At 43.1% G+C, this 22,466-nt stretch overlaps 2 protein-coding genes across 3 annotated transcripts in view; one reads left to right on the top strand and one right to left on the bottom strand.

Annotated features, from left to right (window-relative positions):
* On the top strand, positions 1-19,731 carry ATP6V1C2 (ATPase H+ transporting V1 subunit C2). Of its 2 annotated transcripts, XM_040057903.2 has the most exons (13): positions 1-69; positions 1,084-1,290; positions 2,426-2,493; positions 8,295-8,380; positions 12,455-12,549; positions 13,266-13,357; positions 14,989-15,087; positions 16,119-16,187; positions 17,111-17,203; positions 17,603-17,696; positions 17,980-18,077; positions 18,498-18,627; positions 19,427-19,731. In XM_040057903.2, the coding sequence occupies exons 2-13, from the start codon at positions 1,162-1,164 to the stop codon at positions 19,520-19,522; spliced, it is 1,149 nt and encodes a 382-aa protein (XP_039913837.1). In that variant the 5' UTR covers positions 1-69; positions 1,084-1,161; the 3' UTR covers positions 19,523-19,731. The 2 variants fall into 2 exon arrangements, with proteins under 2 accessions (XP_039913837.1, XP_058275616.1); XM_058419633.1 differs by lacking the exons at positions 1-69; positions 14,989-15,087 and having other exon boundaries at positions 403-1,290.
* Positions 19,725-22,466, bottom strand: part of PDIA6 (protein disulfide isomerase family A member 6) — a 15,249-nt gene continuing 12,507 nt past the window's right edge. Inside the window, exons 12-13 of the mRNA XM_040057902.2 lie at positions 22,064-22,160; positions 19,725-21,317 (exon numbers count right to left, since the gene is read on the bottom strand). Coding sequence (XP_039913836.1) covers positions 21,249-21,317; positions 22,064-22,160 — 166 coding nt within the window. The 3' untranslated portion in view covers positions 19,725-21,248. The remainder of the gene's footprint in view (positions 21,318-22,063; positions 22,161-22,466) is intronic.

Below are 22,466 nucleotides of genomic sequence, written 5' to 3' on the forward strand. Positions count from 1 at the left end.
GCCGGGAGCGGCGCGGGCGCGGGCAGCGGCGCCCGCAGGCACGGCAGGGGCAGGAGAGGCGGCGGGCAGGTAAAGCAGCGGGCAGGAGAGCCTGCAGGCAGGAGAGGCGGCGGACAGGTAAAACAGCGGGCAGGAGAGCCTGCAGGCAGGAGAGGCGGCGGACAGGTAAAGCAGCGGGCAGGAGAGCCTGCAGGCAGGAGAGGCGGCGGGCAGGTAAAGCAGCGGGCAGGAGAGCCTGCAGGCAGGTAAAGCGGCGGGCAGGTAAAACAGCGGGCAGGAGAGGCTGCAGGCAGGAGAGGCGGCGGGCAGTGAGTGCCCCGCCGGGCCCCGGCAGCCCCCCACAGCCGTGCTGGCAGCGATGGGACACGGCGGGGCCCGGCGCGGGTGCCGAGGGGCGAGTGCCGCACCTGCCCTGTCCCGCGCACCTGAGAGTGAGGGCGTGTGGCGGGGATGCTCCGCGGGAGCTCTCGGGAAGGAACGGAGGATTGCGGTGCGGTGCCAGCTGCTCGCTCTCCTGTCCACATCTCTTTGCTTCCCACCACAGTAGTTGTCTTTCCATTCTCTCCACTGTTCCATCTGTGTGGCTCTGCCAATGCCGTCCCTGTACGCCAGGACTTGCCTTCCTCCAGCTCCCTCCTATCCAGGCTGGGAAGAGAAAACACAGAGGAGAGCAATATTCCGTCTTGCCAGTGGCATCTTTTGCAGCCTCTGTGTTCAGCAGAGGTCTTGCTTTCATTTTTCTTTGTAAATGTCCAGCAATTTGAGAGAGAATATTTATCAAGCAGAAATTCTTTATTACATTTAGGTGGTTCGGTGAAGCCCCCAAGCTCCCCAATAGGCACTGAACTTAAAGAGCATGGCAAATGAAACAGGCTGGGAGGAAAAAGGGGAGGAGGAAGCTTCATTTCTTAGTGCAGAAACTGGATGGAACAATCCTGAGAAGGAAGGAACAGCCACACTCTTTCCTTGACATTCTGGAGAAGGTCATGTTCCATTTCAGCCTGAGACACACAACTGACTCACTCTCCTGGTGTTTCTGAAGAAAAGAAATCAGTGATCTGTTCTAACTCTTTCTGTTCTTAGGGAAGAACACATTTTCTGTGGTGCTCTTACCTCTTTGAGTTTCTGCAGTGACCAGCAGTGAAGGGAAAATATTAGATCATGTCGGAGTTCTGGCTAATTTCTGCCCCAGGAGACAAAACGAATCTGCCGGCGTGGGAGAGAATGAACACTGTGACATCTAAATCCAACCTGTCCAGCAACAGTAAATTCCATATTCCAGACTTAAAGGTAAGTGAGGAAGGGGTTTGTGTACAGGCAATACAGCAGAATTAGCCAGAGCTAAAGACTTTTTGGGATAAATATGGGATTTATTATTTGGGATAATAGGCATACAGTAGAAGGAGACTGTGTTTGGGAGATGACCTGTGTTCAGTCAACGGAAAATTGATCAGAGAGAAATAAACTGAGCTTCATATTGAAAGGGTACATGTGTAAGGAGTGAACATGAGTGAGATGTTAAATAACTGATCTATTGCATTCCATGTACAATTTGCTCCTAGTCATCGAAGTCATACAGCATGGTACATCATGGATTGCTAATGCAAAGGGAGTAGCTGACTATCCACAGCCGTAGCAGCAAGACTACTGACAGAGAAAAGAGTGCTGCTTTTTTGTATGCACACCTGAGATTGATATGATTTTTATCATCCATGGACCTTATTTTTACCATCTGTGGACCTTACCCCACTGGTGGTGGTGAGAGTCTGCTGGTGTTAAAGGAAGTAAAGCATTTGGAGTATCTGAAGGTGCCCATTCGCATTCTATTTGTTCTACATAAAATTTGTTTCTTCTCCCTTAGATTGACCCTGTATAATGTTGAGTTGGCAACATTACGAGAAAAGGTTTGGCAATATGCTGCAATACCATGAATATGGGATTATGACTGACAGTGATTCAAAAAGCAGATGTTGGTCAGAAATGGCTTTGTGAGAGACTAGCTTTGGTAATAACAGAGAACACAGTCAGGCCCCCCCTTTTAAATAAGGGCTGCTTCCTTTTGTTCTCTCGGTACATCTGACATGTTTGTATATGTGCATTATTTGTGTGCGTTTCTAGTCACTGTTTTGTCTGGTTAAAGACTATTCTATGCAGCTTGATGATAGAGGACAAAGTGAAAACAGGAAGAAAGACACTGACGTGTAATCTTGAGATTACACATACTTTTTTCCTTTATTGGAAAAGGCTTTTTTATGTCCTAGTTCTTGGGTAAAGGAATTGCTACTATTTTCCACCAACTAAATAAAGTTTTGCCAAAATGTTAAATTCACATGTACAAAGGACAAGTCAGTCTCCTTAAGGCTCTGCCAACAGCAGCCTTAGACAGAGTTGTGCATCTTTCACCTAATTCTCATCTTTTGCACAGGTTGGGACACTGGATGCTCTTGTTGGTCTGTCAGATGAGTTGGGAAAACTTGATAGCTTTGCTGAAAGGTAAAATAGATCTTATTTACCACCTACAAATGAGAAACAGACATTGTTTTTATGGGATGGTATGTCCTTGTGTTCACCTCGGTCTGACTCAGTTCAGCCTGGACTGCAACTGGACTAAAGTGGATAGGCTTTGTTTTACCCTTGTGTTGATTGTCATGTCACAAAGAAAGGATCATTCTTTAAAATTTAGTTGAATCATATCCATGGTAGCTTTGTCAGCACAGCAATCCATTCAAGTGGCAGTGCTAAGGAAGTTGTTTTTCATAGGGAAACTGCTTTAAATGGTGGGTTGTGGGGTAATTTTGTTTTGTGTTGTACTTTTGTTTTTGTTTTAAAGGACATCCTCCCACCTCATCCAGAAACTTGATAAAACAACATTTAGAGAATGTGAAGCCCTCCCTGATCTTGTTTTGACAGAATATTTCTATTGAACCTTCTATCCCTTTTCAACCAGATAGAGGACTTCTAAGGATTATATCCTTTTGAATGAATGAAGTCCAGACCTCTCCCTCTCAGACTTTGGGAGTCTTTTAAACTCCTTAAAACTTTAAACTCCTTAGAAACCAGAATATTGATTCATATTGCATCAAACCTACTTAAGCAAAGACTTACATGATCTACTTGCTGATAATGCCCAAGTTTGCCTTTTGGAACAACCTGACCTGGATGTACAAAAGAATAATGTAGTACAGCAAGCTGAGAAAATGCCAGGTTTTAAGCTACTTCATGGCACAAAGTAGACTTTGAGGCAGTGAAGGTATAAGCTGCTGGGTTTTTCTACTGTGTTCTATTTTTTGCTTTGGCAGCTTGCCTCACATGTAGTTATGGTCACAGAGACATGCATTTGCTCTGGGTCTTTTTGCCTTTTTTCTCCCAGTCTGGACCAATAAGCATTTTCTTGTCTAGATGTGCTCAATCCTTTCAATGATCTTTATGTGGCAGTTGCAAAGATATACAGAAACCCTGATACAAACTGTTTGCATCTATGTTAGGCAGTTTAGGTAGAAGTTAGTCTGCTAGAATATATTTGTCCATAGCAATTTTTTTTCTGATTTTACTGGTGCTACATAAGGGTTGTATTAGAATGATTGCATCTGATAACTCTGGGCTCCAAGACTGATCTTTTAGAATCATTGAATATGATTCACATCCTGAGTTGAAATGAACCTATCATGATCATTTAGTCCAACACCCTGCTCTTCACTGGATTACGTAAAACTAAACCATACTGCTTTTTCAGGACTTTAAGCAAGACAGAGCTGTGGCAGAGTGGTGTTTGATGGTGGAGCTGCTACCTTTTTCCCAAGAAGCATCTCCTGTGGAAAAGCTTCTTGGGGAGGATTCAGACAAAGCAGTCAGGTTCACACATTACACACGCTATGGCTAGCTAAGCAGAGAGAGGCAAGAGGGACCTTTTGTCTGATAAGTTCCAGCAAGGCTTTATTCCAGCACACCAGAGGGAGTCAGGAACAAGAGACCCAGACCATGTGCTGCTCAGGGGTTAAGTATGGGGTCAGCAGCCAATGGTCTGAGGACACGGGGGTGATACAAAGGCAGGGGAAAGGGCAGCAACCTATAGAGAGGATGGGGGGATGAACAACTGGGGTGACAGGGTCAACTGGCCAATGGGGAAGCAATCTAAGGTAGATTTCAGAGCACCATGTGAAGTCTTTTCTTTCAGCCTAGGCAGGGAAAACTCTACGGTAGATCTTTCCAGGGCAAAGCCTGGAGGTTTCCCTCCCTGAGGGGTTTTTAGGGTTCCCACACAGAGCAAATTAATTTATCAACAAAACCATCTCTATCGTGGCCCTGCCAAAAATACTGCCCCATATTCTTTGTAACATATTCCAGCTTCTTCTTCAATTGCAGAGATTCTTGAGGAAGTGGAAATGGGGGAAAGTTTGGGGAGAGACAGTGCCAATACCTGCTATCTGTTCTATTGGAAAGTGTTCGACGATCCTTGTGGATCTCTTCCAACTCAGAATATTCTGTGATTCTGTGTCTCTAGTCAGGGTAGCAGGTAGGAAGCAACTGTGTGATCTGGGTTTCAGGGCTGTCAGAAACCATAAAAACTGATTTTTCAGAAAGGCAAAACTAATTCCCAGCTTTGTGAAGAATTAGGACTTCTGAAAATCTGCCTGCAGAATCCATGTAAGATCACATTAGAAATGAAAAGTCAGTAGGAACTCCTTAGGCTCACTGACTCCGTCTGTTATCTTTGTCTTCACTTGCCAGCACGATACAGCTGCTTGTTCAAGCTGAACACCACTTTCCTCCACTAATTGTCCCTTTAATTCCAGTCATGTCTCTTACCCTCTGATGGGCTCTAGGCACGGAGCAAAGGGGTCAGTGAGACCCTTCCACTGTAATCTGCTGAGGCAAGGACTCTTCCTGTTTGTTTCACTTGCCTGTCAAGATAGGAAGGATCAACAAGATTTAAAAATAAGAAAGATGTTTTGAGAAATAAGAAAAATGCATTAGAGTAGTAACATTAGAGTAGTAACAGAGAATAATAGAATAATCAAAAATATTAGCAGATTCAGTCCTGCAAGGACATACAAAATCATTTTGCATTAAATAAATACCTGAGGTTTTATGTCTAAATTGTGGTTCAAGGGTTAAAATGCCAAGCACTTGCACTTGGTTGAAGTAAATGGCATCCAGAGGGTTACAAGCCTGTTCAGATGACCTGAGCATTTATGTTCCTGGTCCTGTGAAAGAGCTGCCTGCTGAACTGTTGCTGGATAAACACAGCTGCCAGTAAAGGCAGGCAGTGCAAACCTGTCAGCACTGCCTCCTGCCAGGACAGCAGAGAAGGGGCAAGAGTTTGCAGGAGCTATTGTTTCCACATACTTTTATTATTTATTTACACAGGGAGGAGGAGTGTTTTTCCATGTCGTCCTGTGGTAGTATGGAGCTCTCTCAAAAGCTGACAGTCTCCTGGGTCACTCTTACCTGAGGGTTCTCTGCTCCTCGGTCAGTGGCATACTTGGGAGTGGCCTCAGATCGCAGGGCTTCTGCTCCCTGCAGTGCTTTGGAGGCCTGGCGGGCAGCACCCTTTCTTTCTCAGTATCACTTAAAGAGTGTTAGACTTTTTTTCTTTTTTTGGAAGTTAATGGCATTGCAGCAGTTGCAGAAGCCAAACATCAGTCTCAAGATATAATAGTCGGTTAAATGGAGTTGTTCTCTTTACATATTTTTATTACTACTTCTTGAGCAGTTTTGCTGAGAACCTCTCTTTTTATAATGCATCATTTGATCACAGTATTTGATCAAGGTGGGATTCATCTCATCTAAAGACAGAGATCTGATGGTTGGCTGTGAAAACTGTCCATTGTTGGATGTCAGTGTTGTCAGTGGGGCTCCTCCAGGGGTCTGAATCCTGACATTTGCCCCAGACATCAGCAGTGTGGAGGGGATGGGTGCTGTCTTTACATGGGAAATGCATTGGGTGACTGAATCCCACTTACATTTCACTCAAGGCACAGAGGCTAAGGCAGGACTGGAGAACAGTCCTCTGGCACAGTATATTACACACCATGTGGCTGTATCCTGCTGCAGGGACCACGGGATGTGTGGACAGGAAGGGAGCCAAGCCTTGCCCAGGCTTGCTAGGACTGTCAGGTGCATGAGAGCACACACCTGTTCCACCCTTTGTATCCACGGAGAGAGGCCAGAGCTGTCTCCTACATGTCAGGTCACCACCAGATGCACTCAAGAGCAATGAAAGAAGCTCAGCCCTTTGTGTTATACAAGTCCCCGTGAACTGCTTTCTCTATAATATCTTCAGCCTCCTTCTATGCTGGTTTTACCAACTGCTGTCTTGTTACAAATTCCTTTGAGTTCTCTGAGCATTGTGGAGGAGATAAAAAACAACTCTGTCTACAAGCTGAAGTGTGCAGAAGTGCTTGGCAAGGTTGCAATTGTCAGGGAACCTCAGGGAACCTCAACCCCCCACACAGCCTGAGTATGGGCAACACATGCTGTACTCCAGCAACCCTCGGCTGCCAGTCCCTATGGGACTGCAGTCAGGTGGTGAAAAACTGCAGCAGCTCTGAGAAAGGGATGTGAACTGGAGCACAGCGGTATAGATTCCTCCTACAGGCACTCTGACCTGTGCTTGTCCAGGGTCACGAATGATTTGGGTTGAAATGGTACTTTAAAGATCCTCTAGCTCCACGCCCCTGCCATGGGCAGGAACACCTTTCATTAGACCTGTTTGCTCAAAGCCCTATCCAACCTAGCTTTGAATGCTTCCAGGGACTGGGCATCCACAACTTCCCTGGGCAACCTGTGCCTGTGCCTCATCACCCTCACAGTAAAGAATTTCTTTTTTATGTCTAAATCTAAAGAGTAGTCTAAATCTAGTCTCAGTTTAAAATTGTTCCCTCTTGTCCTGTCACTATAGGCACTGGTAAAAAGTCTCTATCTAACTTTCTTACAAGAGCCCTTTATATACTGAAAAGTCACAAGAAGATCTCTTCTTCAGACTGAATTGACCCAAACAGCACAAATTTCAAGTACTGCATTCTTGGCAGCATCAGCAATCTCAGATATTTCCTACCTGTCATAGGACTGGAAGACCTTTCCCAGGACTCTAAGTTTCTTCACAGTAACAGAGATAGATACTACTGCTTTGCAGCACATGAAAGAAAAATTCTCTTTTCTGATGCTTTCCTGGTATCTATACCAGGCCCAAAGTCTCTTTCCTGCTCTTGAAAACCATTGGGTTGGTAACAACAACACATTGTCCAATGACATATACATTGTCTAAATACTGTAGACGCCCTTTCAGTCTCCAGCTCATCTGCAGCTGTAGTAGTCTCCCCTCAGTAAGGAAAGAAAGAGAAATGAAGCAAAAATGAAGCCTGCTGTTACATTCCCTGGCACAATGCTAAGGATTGTGTCTACTTCCTGTCTCTGCCAATTTAATGGTCAGGCAGTAACCTTGTAGCTGCTGGGTTTTTTACAAGGTGTAGTCAACCTAGGACAGGGAACTTCAGGCCAAATGCTGTGAATATTTTTGAGTGTTGAAGGATACTTAAACAACCAGAAAATCTCTCAGCCTGTATGAGACGGGTACCTTGACTAGAGACAGAGGGAACTAGTGATAGAGGAATTTGATTAATCCATTTCTTAAAATAAGAAAGAGTAAGTGGCACAGTGGAGACAATGTTCTCTAGGAGGGTCTCTGTACAAATCACTACTCTGAATCGGACAGAAGGGTTTGAATCTCCTATACCTTAAAGGAGTGTCTTGTCCACCATGCTAAAAGAGAAGAGAGAAAGAGTCCTGTAAAAATAAGGAATAAGAAAGAAAATCCTCATCAAGCAAGATAACACTCCTATTTTCCCCTGAGTATTTTCTGAGAACTTTTTCTTAGTAAGCCCTAAGGATTTCTTTAGCATGCTATGGAACAGATCTTCAGTCAGTGTCTGTATGTAGCCTCCTTTGCCTTTATCACCTTGGGGGATTTAAACATGAGTTTCTTGCCTTTCTTACCTTTTGGCTTCTGCTATGTATATAATGAGTATACAGAAGACTGAATCTTGATCTTCTGTAAGTCCAGAGCACAGGCAAAATGACATTACCTATGCTTTTGCAGAGATCAGTGTATTTGGAGGCAAGACATTTAGTTCTGCATTGTGTCCTAGATATTTTATTATCATTTAAATTGCAAATTAACCTGCCTTGCTTCAGAGTGTTTTGTTTGGGCATTTCTGTGTTTATCATATCAGTGTGAAACTGTTTTGTCATAATTTTGTTTCTTCACTAACAAAGTTTCTCTTGTTACACTTAAGCGTAATAAAGAAAATAGCCCAGTACATAGGAGAAGTTATGGAGGACTCAAAAGATAAAGTCCAGGAAAATCTTCTGGCCAATGGAGGTAGGTGTTGTGAATGTGGGAGTTTAAATGCATTGATGCTGCTTTTGCTTGCTTCAGAATATGAATATGTGAAATCAAAACCCTTACACTTTAGAAAGGACAACCATCAGCAACATTTGATAAGAACATGTCTAGCCTGCTCCCATTTTTCTCAGCAGAAGCTAGCTTTGGAGTGAAGATGAAAGTAAGAGACATCCTTGTTTGCTCCTAACATGACCTAGCACACTTCTGTGCCCTGCCTGGGCTCGATCTCTTAAGGGCACCTAAATCTCCTTCTGTATGGCTGTGTGACAACTGCCAGTGATCAGTCAGTAATTTGCATTCCCCAGCTATTGTGGAAAAATACAACAAAATTGGATGTGGTATGCATGCTGATTACAGATTTGCAGCATGATGCTTTTGGATAAACTAAGAGTGCACACTCCATCTCCCTTTGTCTGCAATGTTGTACTTCAGACCTGTATTAGTAAAGGATGGGGAGGAAGTTCTTTTAGAAATGTCCTTGAAAGATATAAAACTGCTGTTTGATGGGTGCAACTGTTCGAGAAATACAATAACCCCCATTTACTGTGTTTCAGGGCTAAAGGATAAAATGAAATGTCTCCAAAGTATGTTGAGGACTGATGGTTGTGGTGTTGTTACATGCATGCATTTGTGTTTATTAGTGCTAGACACAAGTCTTGGTCTGGTTGTAGAGATACAGTGATCAGGTTACGATGGATTTCTCAAGTAACAACCTCGTAGCTTGATCACGATATCCCTATGACTTGAGAAACAACAGGTTTCATTAACTTCCTTTGTTTCCCCTTTTTACACCATTTTTCCCCCTATCAGCTCTGCATGTGTTGTATTAGAAGGAGATGGAAATTACTTGCATGTGTTACTGATTTCCTCTGTCCAGGTTTGGTCATCCAAACAAATAATATTGAATTAGGACATTAACCTTTTTAGAATTATTGACTGCATCTTAAAAAATGAAGTCAGCTTTAGTATAGGAGGATTCCCCTAATATATTCCAATGTCAGTCTTCATAAGCATCAGCAACTTTACTGTACCAATTCTTCCTCCTTCTTTTTTTGATTAGCAAAAGAGCTGTGAAGTTGAAGACTTCTTCGCAGTTGTGAAATCAGAAACAAAATTATAAGACATGATTTCTTACTGCATGGTCCTGTGTATACTATTTGACTATCCCAAGATAGTTTTAAGTAACACTGACTTTAGTTCACTTGTATATAACCCCAATAGTAGTTCAGGGTGGCTGTGTGTCTAAGAAGATTTTTTGCTAGACATGTAGGAAAAAAATTGCAAAGTAGTAAAAAATACAGCACCTTAAGTTACATGAACTTGTGCACACATACATACACACACACTTAACTTTCCAGTGGACAATGGTTGAAAGCAGCCACATGCAAATTTCTCTCTTATAGAGGGAATTGTATGCTTGTGTAATATAGAAACTTTTAATATATCATGACAGCATAAATAACCTTTCTTGAAATGTATGTAAATATTTTCTTCAAAGATTCATTTGAAATTCTCATCCATTTATGGATATGTTAAACTTTAATGAATTTAAATATTTGCTAAGTGGTGGAATAACACCATTCTTTTTAGTGAGCCCTAAACAAAGCAAAATGGGAAGCATAACGATCTTGAAGAATTAAGTGTTTTGGAGAGGAAGTATTTAACATTGCATTTTAGAGCTGGCTGTGTAAGTTAGATTATGAGACATTCAGGCTGTGGGTCAGCTGTGAACTGGTAGGAATCATCTCTCCTGGGTGGGCAGCTGTGTGAAGCCTTTTTGAAGTGATACAACAGGTTCCATAAATGAGGGATGCCATTGCAGGAGCATCAGGATGCTGAGGCTGCTTGGCATTTTCAACACAGCTCTTCTAGTGTGTTCACAGTAGTTTGTGCCATCCCATAGATTAGGCTGCTTAACTAACCTGCACCAGTGCCAGCTTGAACTGGCAAGCTCACTCAGGAGTGAGCTTGAAAAACTGGGCTGAGAACTCGTGCTGTGCTCAACTGCCCAACGTTTGGATACTGCTGAGATTGAAGGAATGTGAGGATAGAAAGGGCATGTGAAGTTCTTCAGGGAACTTTTCAATCTCATCAGCTACGAATAGGTCAGTGTCTTTAAAGAGCCTGTGTCTGCAAAGCCTAAGCACACGAGCATAGAAGAGAGGCAGCAGGGTGAAATCCTTGTGTTGTGTACCCTGTGCTGAAAATGCTGTGTGAACTTCGTTGCTGGAGTATTTTTGACCTCTCTGCCTTCCCCACAGAGTTCACGAGCAAACACCAATGGAGAACGTGCACGCAGCAGCTGTGTCATAACTCTCCAAATCTTCAGCAGTTTTGCCCCATTTCTACACCTCTTTGTGCAGGAGAATTTGCTCATTCCTGAATTTGCTCATTCCTGATCAGATATTAGCAGGAAGGGTTGGATCTTTGCCCTATGACTCTTGTCCATTGGATGTGGGGGACATTGACACAGCTGTGGTTTTGAAAGAGGGGGAGAAAACTGCCATGTCAAGAGCTCTTTGCCTTCCAGGAAGTTTATCTCTTGCTAAGAAGCCTATTTCTCCTAACATGAGACTTTCCATGCTCTGGAAATCTAATAGGTAAACTGACTCTGTTGTGGGGTGAGAGAAGCCCATGGAAAGGATAGTGCTCTCCTGCCAAGGGTATTCAGTATCACATAAGACCGTGGAGTACCCTCAGCCTGGTACTATGGCAATTACACAGTTTTTCACATTCCTCCTCATGCATCTTGGTTCATAAAGTTTTCCCCTAAACCTCAAAGTCCAGCCCATGAGAAATTGTGCTCAAACTTTGTTGTGGGACTGAATTTGTTCCCTGAACAAGGCAGCAAAGAACAGCTGCGTCCCAGCTTGTGTGTCCTTTTACTTGGCACCTTGAGCTTGTTTTGCTCCCTATCACCTCAGGGCAACTTCTCAGATATTCTCCATACTTACCCTCCTGGTCTGGAAGGAAGCTCACCCTTTAGGTGACAGTGCTTCTGGCCTATTTGTCTAGACCTTGAGACCCTGCCTGCTGCCTTCCCCTTGTCTCCCTAACCTTCTGGGGAGCAGTCCCAGCACTTCTCGTTGTGGCGGGATGCACAACTTTACCCCATCCTATAAAGGTCTGCAAGAACACTATGAAGCGGTGTGTTCAGCGTCCAAAGGCCCTCAGACAAAGAGCTGTTTGATTTCATGAGCTGCTGGAGAATTCCCTATTTGGTACCATAATGTACTAAGCTTTAATGCTTTTTAACATCAAGAACCCTTAATCTTCAAACAGTGAAACAGGAAAATCTTGTTCTAGGAGCTAGGTGTTGGATGTGCTCATTTCCCCTTCATTCTGGAAAGAAGGCATGGGCCCCTGTGGTCCGAGGGTGCCTTGTTTTGGGGGTTGCATGCACAGGTCCTTGCTGTGAATTTCTTGGATGCTGTATCTGGGTTTACCTGTTATATAAATAGTCTATAGCTTTGTGTGAAATGGGGACCTTTTTGTGCAAAGTCAATGAGGAATTCTTCATCGCACCTGCATTTGTTTGATTGCTAGTGAGCATTTGACTGAATCACAGAGAAGTGACATCTGCTATGCTCTTAATACCATTGATCAAGCTCTCAACAACCCTGAATATTACTTCTGATCCTGGGCACAAAGTGTTTCTCTGATAGGTGTTGCTGGGATTAAATTCAGGCATATTGCAGAAATCAAGATTACACGAAACTGTTTTTACTGTGAAGGAGAATATCTGCACACTGCTGTGTCCCATTGATACAGATAATTTTACACTTTTTCTGTACTGTTACGTGTAATGCAGAAAAGATTTTTGGTTTAACTTTTAAGTTTGGGGATGTTTAGAAAGTTGATTAGATTGGGCATAGGATCTGTGCATATTTGATCTAGATCAAATTTCTATAAGAATTGAGAGGTGGACTTCTGGTTAATGCTCTAAAGTTAATCAAAACTAAGCCTAAGCTATAGCTGGGGACTACTCCCCAAACGTTGACCTGCCATCTGGTACACTATCTGCTTTCATGAGTCTCTTTGCATTTTCAGTTGACCTAATTAGCTACTTGACACGGTTTGAGTGGGACATGGCCAAATATCCCATAAAGCAGCCGCTGAAGAATATATCAGAAGCATTAGCAAAGGTAAAGTGTACTCCAGATTTTAAGATGTCAGCATGGGGAAGCATGTCTTTTGGCTGGTTGTCATTCCTCCTCTCATGGCAGTCAGTTGGGAGCATTGCCTTTGGTTTGGGCAGGAACAAGCTCAGAAGCACACACTTTGTACTGAAGCAGTTGATCTTATTTTAATTTCTACTGCAATAATAATGACACATATATTGAAACCTATTCAATCTGTAAGTATGTGGCACTTTACCAGATACACTAGAGTACATTGATATGTTTTCTGCACTTTAATTCCCTTTATTGTAATTTTCTTTTTTTTTTCTTCCTTTTTTTTTTTTTTTTTTTTTTCCATATACTACCATATTATTCTCCACTTTGGAGGTGTTTTTTGTGAAATGGTTGGTCTGACATTAAATCAAATGCCTTCATGCTGAATGAATTATTTACACTGTCAGTTCATTCAGAAAGGCATGATGTGTTGTTGCTCAATGCTGTTAACAAATAAAACCATGAACTTGCCCCTTAGGTACAGCTCTAGCACACACCAGCAGCAGCTGACCAAACCCTACTTTCTCAGAGGCCTTTGCCGCAGGGGAGCTCTGAGCGCGGCTCTCTCTGGGTGCTTTTAGGGGAGCTGGCAGCTGTGTCTCTGTGTTAAGGCGATAGTAGCGGGACAGAGGTGAGAACAAGGCCTCAAGCACTGCATTGACTCCCTTTTTTTCACTTTCCTTTAGCAAGTGACGCAAATAGAAGCAGACCTAAAAACCCGATCTGCTGCGTACAACAACATTAAAGGAAATCTGCAAAGCCTGGAGAAGAAAACGATGTAAGTATTTTGCCCTGGGGATGTTGTTACATGGCTGAAATACGGGCGGTGTGTGCTCACACCCACTGCTGTGCAGTGCACCACGTGTTCTGGTGGGAACAACTTTTCCAGCTTTGGGACATGCTGAGCATTTAGAGACCCAGTCAAAACAGGTTGTGGGGGAGCTGGTGTATCTCAAAATCAGCTCAGTGAGACTGAAGTTCCTAATAGGATTTTACTGACAATGTGAGAAGGCAGTCTTGGAAATAGTCAACTGTTGTGCTCTGATGGGACTTGGGAGTCAGAAATTAGATGAGCTGTGTCAGCTGGTGGATTCCTTTGCCACATGGAGCTGTGCCTTATGTTCTGAACAGCATTTGCAAAGCTCCCATAGGAAACAGCTCTGTCTTGCTTGATCCTGCACCTCACCAGCATCCCACTTATATTTTTTTTTTTCTTTCTTTCCTTCTGTTGGTTCAGGTAATGCAGTTTTAAGGCTTCCCAAGTGTTCTCTCTCCTGTCTTCATCTGCTTATGGTCTTTGCCTATGTCAGTGCTGATACCTGGGGTTTTTTCTAGGATATCACTGGGGAGAATGGTAAAATCCAGTAAGTAGTAAATTAAAAGCAACTTAGATGATGCTGTACAAGCCCTCACCCAACACATACTCATATGCGCCACTGTTCCTACTCAGGGCAGGGCACAGGGCACAAGTGGCTGCCTGACACTGCAGCCAGCCAGGCTGGCAGCCTGCTGGCCAAGGCTCCAGCAGTGGGAGGAGGGAGAAGAATGGAGATCTCATGGCCAGGGACAATCTTCCCGTCACCATTCCATCCACCTTTAAATGCTGACAACTCTGGTGTCCACCAGAGTCAGATAGCTTGGGTTGAACAAACATCTAATAAGTTACCGGCCAGTTAGTTATTATTTAGACTGGCCCAGTGAACCTCAAAACAAAAACTACTAGTTTAGGTCCTTCTTTACTCCTGCCCAGTGACAAGGAGGGCAAATCCTCTTCACACCTGCTGCTTTCTAGCCATATACAGCCAGCTCTGTCTATCTACACGTCCTAGGAATGAATGTGATCAGGTGGGCTTAGTCTGTGGAGACCTCCTGCAGGTCCCACCTGTGTGTGAGACTGCTGCTCTCACTGCTGTTCAGCAGGAGGTGTCTCAGTGTGCTTGTCCACAGCAGTCCAGGAATGCCAGGTTGCTATGATGCCTTAGGTCTGTGCTTACATGGCTCACTGCAGGCAGCATGGTCACACAAGCAGCTCAACAGCTTTCCTGAGAGAGCAGGTGCTTCCACGAAACGTGGTGATGACTGAGAGCAGATGTGCACTTCCCAAGTATTTACACCCTGACTGTAAAAACAGTAGCAGCAGAATGGTGTAATTTTACACAAAAGGCATAAACTGGCCTCCTGCTAGTCACCAATATTGTATCCTTGGTATTCATTACTTTTTGACTCTTTTAGTTGCAGTAAAAATAATGAAAGAGCCATTTCAGAAGTGTAGCTGTGTCCTCCAGCCACCTCCTTCTGGGCTTTCTTCTACTCCAGTATATACTACTAGCATCTCCACCCACAGCACAATGCCTCCAATGTTCTGCTGCTGAGTTCCTGCTACTGTTATTTTTGTCTTCTTCACTGTAGGGGAAATCTGCTGACCCGGACCCTGGCAGACATAGTGCACAAAGAAGACTTTGTTCTGAATTCTGAGTATCTTATCACGTTGCTCGTCGTGGTGCCAAAGTAAGACAACGGTGTGTTCACACACCCCGTGTGGCATTGAGTCCCAGGCCGGAGCACCGGAACCAGGTGATACCGGCTCAGGCTGGGGCAGCTCATGAGTGCCCTGACTGGGACACAGGTGGAGCCCTTAGCAAAGAAAAAAGAACAATTCCTGCCCAGAGTGGTACTAGCACAAAAGAGGGAGACAAAGACTGCGCCAAAGCTGGAGCAGGACAGTTGGCATGTAGGTTTTTCATGGTTATGAGTGGGTTCTCAGTCTCCTGATAGGAATAGTATAAGCTAAAAGAAAACTAGAATCTTACTGCATCATAGCAAGTTTCTAAAAGGAATTAGACCTGTTCAACTCACAGCTTTGTCCTTGTAAGTGCCCATACATAGGATGACTGCTACCAATAGGGAAGTGACACCATGCTCTCCTCAGAGCCCTACACAAAACTTTTCCTCTCCAAATAACTCTGTCCCAACACACACATACAGCACCATCACTCTTCTGTCTCTGAAAACCAGGTTGCAAAAAGCTATCTGAGGTAAGTTTGTTGTCTTCATTATCTTAGTTTATTCATGCTAAAAAGACTTCTCTCTTTGCAAACTCTTACCATCCCCCTTCTCCCTTTCTCACAGTGCTAGCATTTGCCATGAGTGCAGTCTAGCACCAGATCAACTCTGGGATTGCACATTGCAGATGTAGCACACCTAACCTTGGACCAGTGCAGGGGTCCTGGAGCATGGGACACTGTATGGCAGCCTGGAAGTATATGCCACGTTCTTCCCACCATCAGCTTCCTGATGTTGACCCTTCCTCAAGCTAAGATCCAAAGTGAAGACTGAGGGTGTGGCATTGAGGGAAAGCATCTCTTCAGCTGGTGACTAGGAGAGGAAAGGATAGGAGGGACTTAATGTATCTCAATGACCTAACTCAGTGCAAAGAGCCCAACCCTTCTATCCTAAGTTATTAGCTTAATTAACTACATATATTAACATTTGCTTTCCAGTATATAGTATTTATTTACTGTGCTTTGTTTTGCTCAAAGGTCAAGCTACCTACAGTGGCAGAAAACCTATGAATCACTCTCAGATATGGTAGTACCTCGCTCCACCAAGTAAGTGAAATTCCAAATTAAACTCTGCATTTGTTTCAGAGATCCCTGTCGTGTTTCAGTCCCTCAGATTGGTGGATCCTGGAGGAAATCACTAGTCTAATGCATAGGCTCCACATTAACGTATTTGCAATTCAAATAGAAATTAGTTTGTTGAAGGAAAGAACAGATGAAAGAAAAACAAGTCAGTTTTTTTTACCATTGGCTTGTTCCCTTTTCCAGTAATCTATTCCTTTTTACTCCCAACCAGGCTGTTGCTTCTTTTTGTGTAAAACAGGCAATTTATTACATTAATTGAGGTTCATACACATGCAATCACAAAGAGCTTTATGGAAAATACTCATTAAAAGATGAAACACAAGATCTGCATTTTTAATTGCTTCCTGTTGTATCATAGAATAATTCAGCATACTGTCATTTGCACTAGCAAAAGCCACATTAACTCATCCTTTCACTTAGGGTAAAAAGTCTTTCCTAGAACTTAAATATTCCATTGCTCAGCTCATGCAGATTATGAGATCCAGTCCAGGGTACAAGAGCTGACAGTGGTATTACCTGAAATGGAGAAGGTGGAAAGCACAGAGAAAGAAACAAGCTGTCTTGTCTACTCCCTGTCTCAAGAACACAAATGCATTTAAAGGTTGGGGAACGTTATCAGGAAACAAAGAGAAATCAGGCAAGCAGAATATGTGTGTATTACAGTGGGTTCAGGAACCAAACCAATTGAGTTTTACATTGAGATAGCGTATCCAGTGCAAGTAAAGTCATTGTTCCCCGTTTCTGTTGCAGCAGTCTTCAAACAGGAGGGTATTGTTCAGTATCATAGATGCAAATAAATAGAATTGCAAAAGGGGATGTTGAGGTGGGTAAAAAAGGCATGCAGGATTTGCCATGTCAAATCACAGCAGTGGATTTCCCTCCCACAGAATGATTGCTGAGGATGCAGAGGGAGGACTCTTCACTGTGACCCTATTTAGAAAAGTGATGGATGACTTTAAGGCTAAAGCCAGGGAGAACAGGTAAGAAGCCCTGACTGCTGGGCAGAGCAGGCTAGGAGACAAGGATCAAGTGAGGCTTGTTATGTGTGCAGCATGCTGAATCCATCATTGGTTTTAAGACTTCTGGACTGCTTGTGTTGCTGTTGGTCCTAAAACCACTGAGAAAGCAAGGTAGGAAGGAGCTGTGGTAGCGGAACCAGTGACCCAGTTCTTTAAGCTCCAAATTACAGAACCTGAAATTGCCCTTTCTGCTCTCATTCTGCTGACAGCAGGAAGCTGGCTTTCAACTCCCACCCTCCACATACTTTAACTCGTTAAATGGCTAGCAACTTCCCATACCTGCTTCTCCTGGAAAAAAAGAAATGAGTGTGCATATCACCTGGACTAAGGCTTGTGAGAGCAAATGTCATTCAATTGTAGGTTCATGGTTCGAGAATTTTATTATGATGAGAAGGAACTGAAATGTGAAAAGGAAGAGCTGATGAAACTAGCCTCTGACAAGAAACAACAATATGTAAGTAGCTCCTTGTCGGTTGGTGGCCCACATAGTGGCAGCCTTTGCTACCAGCATGCCTAAGCACCTCTCTCAGAAATGGCTTTATTGTTCCAACAGCCTCTGGTGAGCTCTGGAACTGAGGCATGGGAACAATAACATGATTTGCTCAAGGTCACTTGAGTTTCTGATAGGCTGGGATCCGCTATCAGGCTGCCTGGGAACTGTCCCAGCCTCAGTGGAGTGTTGGCTATGGTGCTGCTTCACTCAGCGATGGGATCGCAGCACTGTTCTGTTCTCACAGGGCCCCTTACTGCGCTGGCTGAAGGTGAACTTCAGTGAAGCATTTGTGGCTTGGATTCATGTGAAAGCCTTGAGAGTTTTTGTTGAATCTGTCCTGAGGTGAGTAAACACAGAGCGCAGGCAGAGATTCCTGGGGAAGTAAAAAGGTACAGCTCTCTTCCTGGTGCAGTTCCTTTGTGGGAGGAACCCTTACACACCTTGTTTTGTCTTGCTCGAGGTGTGTGCCTTGCACACTTCACTCCAGGAGCTCACAGGACACAATACAGATGTCCACAAAAAAGGTGACATATGAATCTGATGAAAAACAATTCTTTGGGGGCACTTACAGGGAAGGGGAAACCAGAAATGCACTGTTTAGTTGACTTTTGGCTTCAAAAAGAAAATGCTTTCCAATAAGGAGGCAGCATTGTTTCTGCTACACACCACCAGTGGGCAAGCCTGGAGGCTGAGGAGGGAGAAGGGCATGAGCAGACAGCTGTGCCCCTTCCCAGCAGATGATCATGTGTGTTGTGTTCCGAGGTATGGCCTACCTGTGAATTTCCAAGCAATGCTGCTGCAGCCAAATAGGAAATCTGTGAAGCGCCTGAGAGATGTCCTGAACCTGGTCTTCAAACACCTGGATGAAGTTGCAGCAGCAAGTATAATGGATGTATGTATTTCGACTGCAAAAGCACATGCTGTAGCTTCTCTCAGCTTAGCCAAATGAACACTTCACTGTCCTCGGGTTAGCGCAGCATCTCCTCACATCTTGTGACGACAGGAGCCCTGGATGCAGCTCTAATCCCAGCTGGTTACAGACTGGATTAGGGTAGGCTCAGATTATGATGCAGATGCAGAGACTGCTTACATTTTCTGTTGAAACATCTGATGTTTACACGTACCAGAACAAAATAAGTCTGCTCAATTATGTAAAACACTTAAAATCTACTATAAACATTCAGATCAACACAAGCAAGAAAAATTAATTTGGAACTAAATCCTGGGACTGTGACACCTCTGTCTCCTGTAAAAGGCGGTCATTCATAAATAACCTAGGCCTTCAACAAGCAGCAGTACTTGCTTTCTCCTTCCCCACATCTTGAATTACAGTTCAAAACAATTTAGGCTAAAGCAATAAATGAGCTAGCAGGCCTTCAAAACAACCTAAAACCAACAAGCACGGGTCCTACTACATGAAGGGAGGACAAAGATGAGTTGCTGTAGAGTTGAAGCACACAAAAATGCTACAAGTTCATAGCACAGGCGTGAATTCTCACTGCTAATTACAACAGGCAACCTGAAACAAGAAGCAGAGCAGATTTTCAGTGGTGAATTCCCCACCTTAACTTAAGCATGGCATATACAAAGCTCCATGGCATCCATGGGAAAGGAGCACAAAAGCAATCCCCTGGAGCTTGGAACTGCGCAGGTTTACTGGTTTAACCTAAAGCTGTTACTTCCTTTTGCAGCCTGGTATGGACATCCCTGGGTTACAACTGAGCAATCAAGAATACTATCCTTATGTCTATTTCAAGATTGACCTCAGTCTTCTTGACTGCAGTTAAAGAAGAATTGCTCAAGCTTCATCTGTTAATTTTCAAGACTCTCATGTTACCGTAAAACAATCTTTAGCTGCTGAAAATCAAATGAAAATGCAGATGCTGTAGCAGGATGGTCTTCCTACCACTTCTTGTAATTTTTACAGTGACTACAATATAAGTTATCTCTTATTAATAGTTTTACAAAAATGTATTCCAGAGGCAGAGGTACTATGGTAGTATTTATTTTTTTTTTTTTTTTTGGTAAATTACAAAGATGGAGTATCTACTGGACTTGAAATAAAACAATTTAAAAAGTGTGGTGGCTAATGGATCTACTAGGTGTATACAGCCCTCTTTTTCTAACAAAGCAAACTTAAAAAAATCCAAACAGAAAAAGTAGAAAGCATCAGAGCAAAGCCAAAAGTTCTTTTAATTTAACAAAAAAATCCAAAAGCTTAAGAGGAAAGATCCTCCAAAGTGCTGTGGAACTTATCATGACATACCGTCCCAAGTACTCATGAGTTTAGTATTTGTAAAGATATTTCAGTTAGAACAGTTCCATTACAGCTCTTCTGCTGGGATGATCTAAGAGTTGAAGCACATCTCCAGCACTGCTGGCTGCCCATGGTTCAGACACTGCCTTTCATGGGAATGAGCTACGGGCAATCTCTTACAGACACCAGATGACAAATATCCATATTACATTATTTCCTTTAAAGAAGGGGAATCTTACAGCTCTTTCTTTCCATATTTATAAACAAGCTGATCACATTAGGGTCACTTCACTAGACACCAATACACAAGACATGGAGAACAACAAAATAGTAGTATTTTTATTTAAAAAGCAGCAGTAAACACCTCTATTTGCAGTCCTGACTCCCCTTCCAAAGGAAATAACAATTTCAAATTAAAGCAATGCCAGATGGGAAGCGAAGAAATATTACCCAGTTTGCTGGAGACAGCACCAGGGTGGTTTTCTGTTAGCACCTGGAAATCCTTATGCTCTAAAACACAGATTAGCTTCATCACTAATCCAGGGGAAAGACCAACAGCTCCCAGCATCTCTCACTGCAGCAGCAAGCCCACTTCCATTGTATTAATGATCTTATGAAGTCTGGCACAGAGAAAGCCCCTGAGAAGGAATTGGAAAAGGAAGACTGAAGAGCATTTCAACTAAGATTGTCCATCTTATCAGGCTTTAGGCTAAACTGTCAAGATCTCACAGCAAGGAGGAGGTGTAGAACTCCCCTCCACACACGCCTCTATTTCTACAGTTCAGTTTCAAGTGTGATCCAAAATGGGACTGCTTGTACTATGTGCACCTTTCTCGCCCTATACAAGACTAACGCTGTGTGTCAAAAAATATTTTATTCTTTAATTGAAACAGAAGCTGAGCAAGTTCCACCTCCATGAAAAAAATTACAGTTAAAATTGGTTACACTAACAGCCTCCAGTAACACTCAAACAGCACATTATCAACAAAATAAAACCCAAGATGTTCCAAAGAAATATCCATGTTGTCCTCAAAATATTTGTTACACAGAATACAATCAAGTTTACTGGTTATGACAATTCATAGAATTTCTGCAATGTTTTCTTGAGATGCGTACAGTCCACTGCTGCAGTGCATCCAATAGCACAGTGTGTCATGTGCTACTTCTCCATAGAAAGGCCACTGAAATATCTGATTGTGATCCAGGCTGCAAACTGCTGCACAGGCTCTCCCAAGAAAAGAAGTTTCCTGAAGATCTCACAGCTCATCTTTACCCAGGTCATCCAGATCCACATCACTGAGATCAATGTCATCTTCAACTGGAAGCTGTTAAAAAGGGAAGGTTTTGAGTACATGTTTAGAAGTACTTAATGCCAGGAGATCCCCGAGTTGGAAATATTCTTACTTCATCCTGAGAGTAAAGCTCCCGCCTGTCATCTCTTTCATTCAGAAAACTCCAAGTGCACTAAGCACAAGACAAGTGATCAGAGTTTAAACTAGGAGGTTGGTTTTTACTAATCAAAATATTCCAGATGAAGGCTATACAAATAAACTATGTAACAAAACTACTACCATATTCCATGTTTTTATCTATATGAAGTAGATCAAAGGACTGCACTAACTTTGGTTTTTACAGTAGTGTTGAATCTTAAGAAGATAGACTTGGTCACCATGTTATTTATTATACAGGCTTTCCCTGATAAGTTTTCTGGCTTTAAGACCTTGATGGCAAGGTCAGCATACTGCAGAACCCAAGTCTCCACAACACTGGGGTCCTGAGTGCATGCACTACCACCTCGCTTAGTCGGCACTGGTAATACATTTCTGCCTCAAGTGATCCAGCTTTCAGATCAGATCCATCAGTTAGGCAGGAACATCTGGTCCACAATGTCAGATGATCAATGGTACCATATGGTCTACTGGCAGGATTAAGATAATGGGAAACCATCAACACAACTTGCCACAATCTTTTAAGACCAAGAACTTTCACACTGACAGGTGTTCGTTACTCTATCCTGTCACTTCAGAACACGGCAATTCCTCAGCACTTTCAGAAATGAAGCACTTCTTACCTCACCATCTTTGCCATCCCAAGGTTCAACTGAATGGATTTTGGGGAAAGCTCCACCACCCACTGGTGCTGTAGAACCACGACCAACAGAGAGTTCCCTTAGAAAAAACAAGTAAAAGTTAAATTTAAGAAATTCCTCCAACCTCCATCCACCTTGAACAGAGCCTGCTTCAGATAAGAGGAATACAAGTCCAAGATTTCATCTCTTTAAGTAGATCTAAACTGTCAGGATGAAAAAACTTCAAGATGAAGAAAATGACAGAGCCCTTAAAACAGCATTGAAAATTTACAACTGGATTCAAAGACATGTGCGATACACTATTTCATATTTCAGCAGTGTAAAAATCACAGATAAGTGGAGCCTCTTTAACAGTTTATCACTTAAGGCAACTCCAAAGGGAGCT

The sequence above is a fragment of the Hirundo rustica genome, chromosome 3, assembly GCF_015227805.2.
Source record: "Hirundo rustica isolate bHirRus1 chromosome 3, bHirRus1.pri.v3, whole genome shotgun sequence".
Classification (NCBI taxonomy): Eukaryota; Metazoa; Chordata; class Aves; order Passeriformes; family Hirundinidae; genus Hirundo; species Hirundo rustica.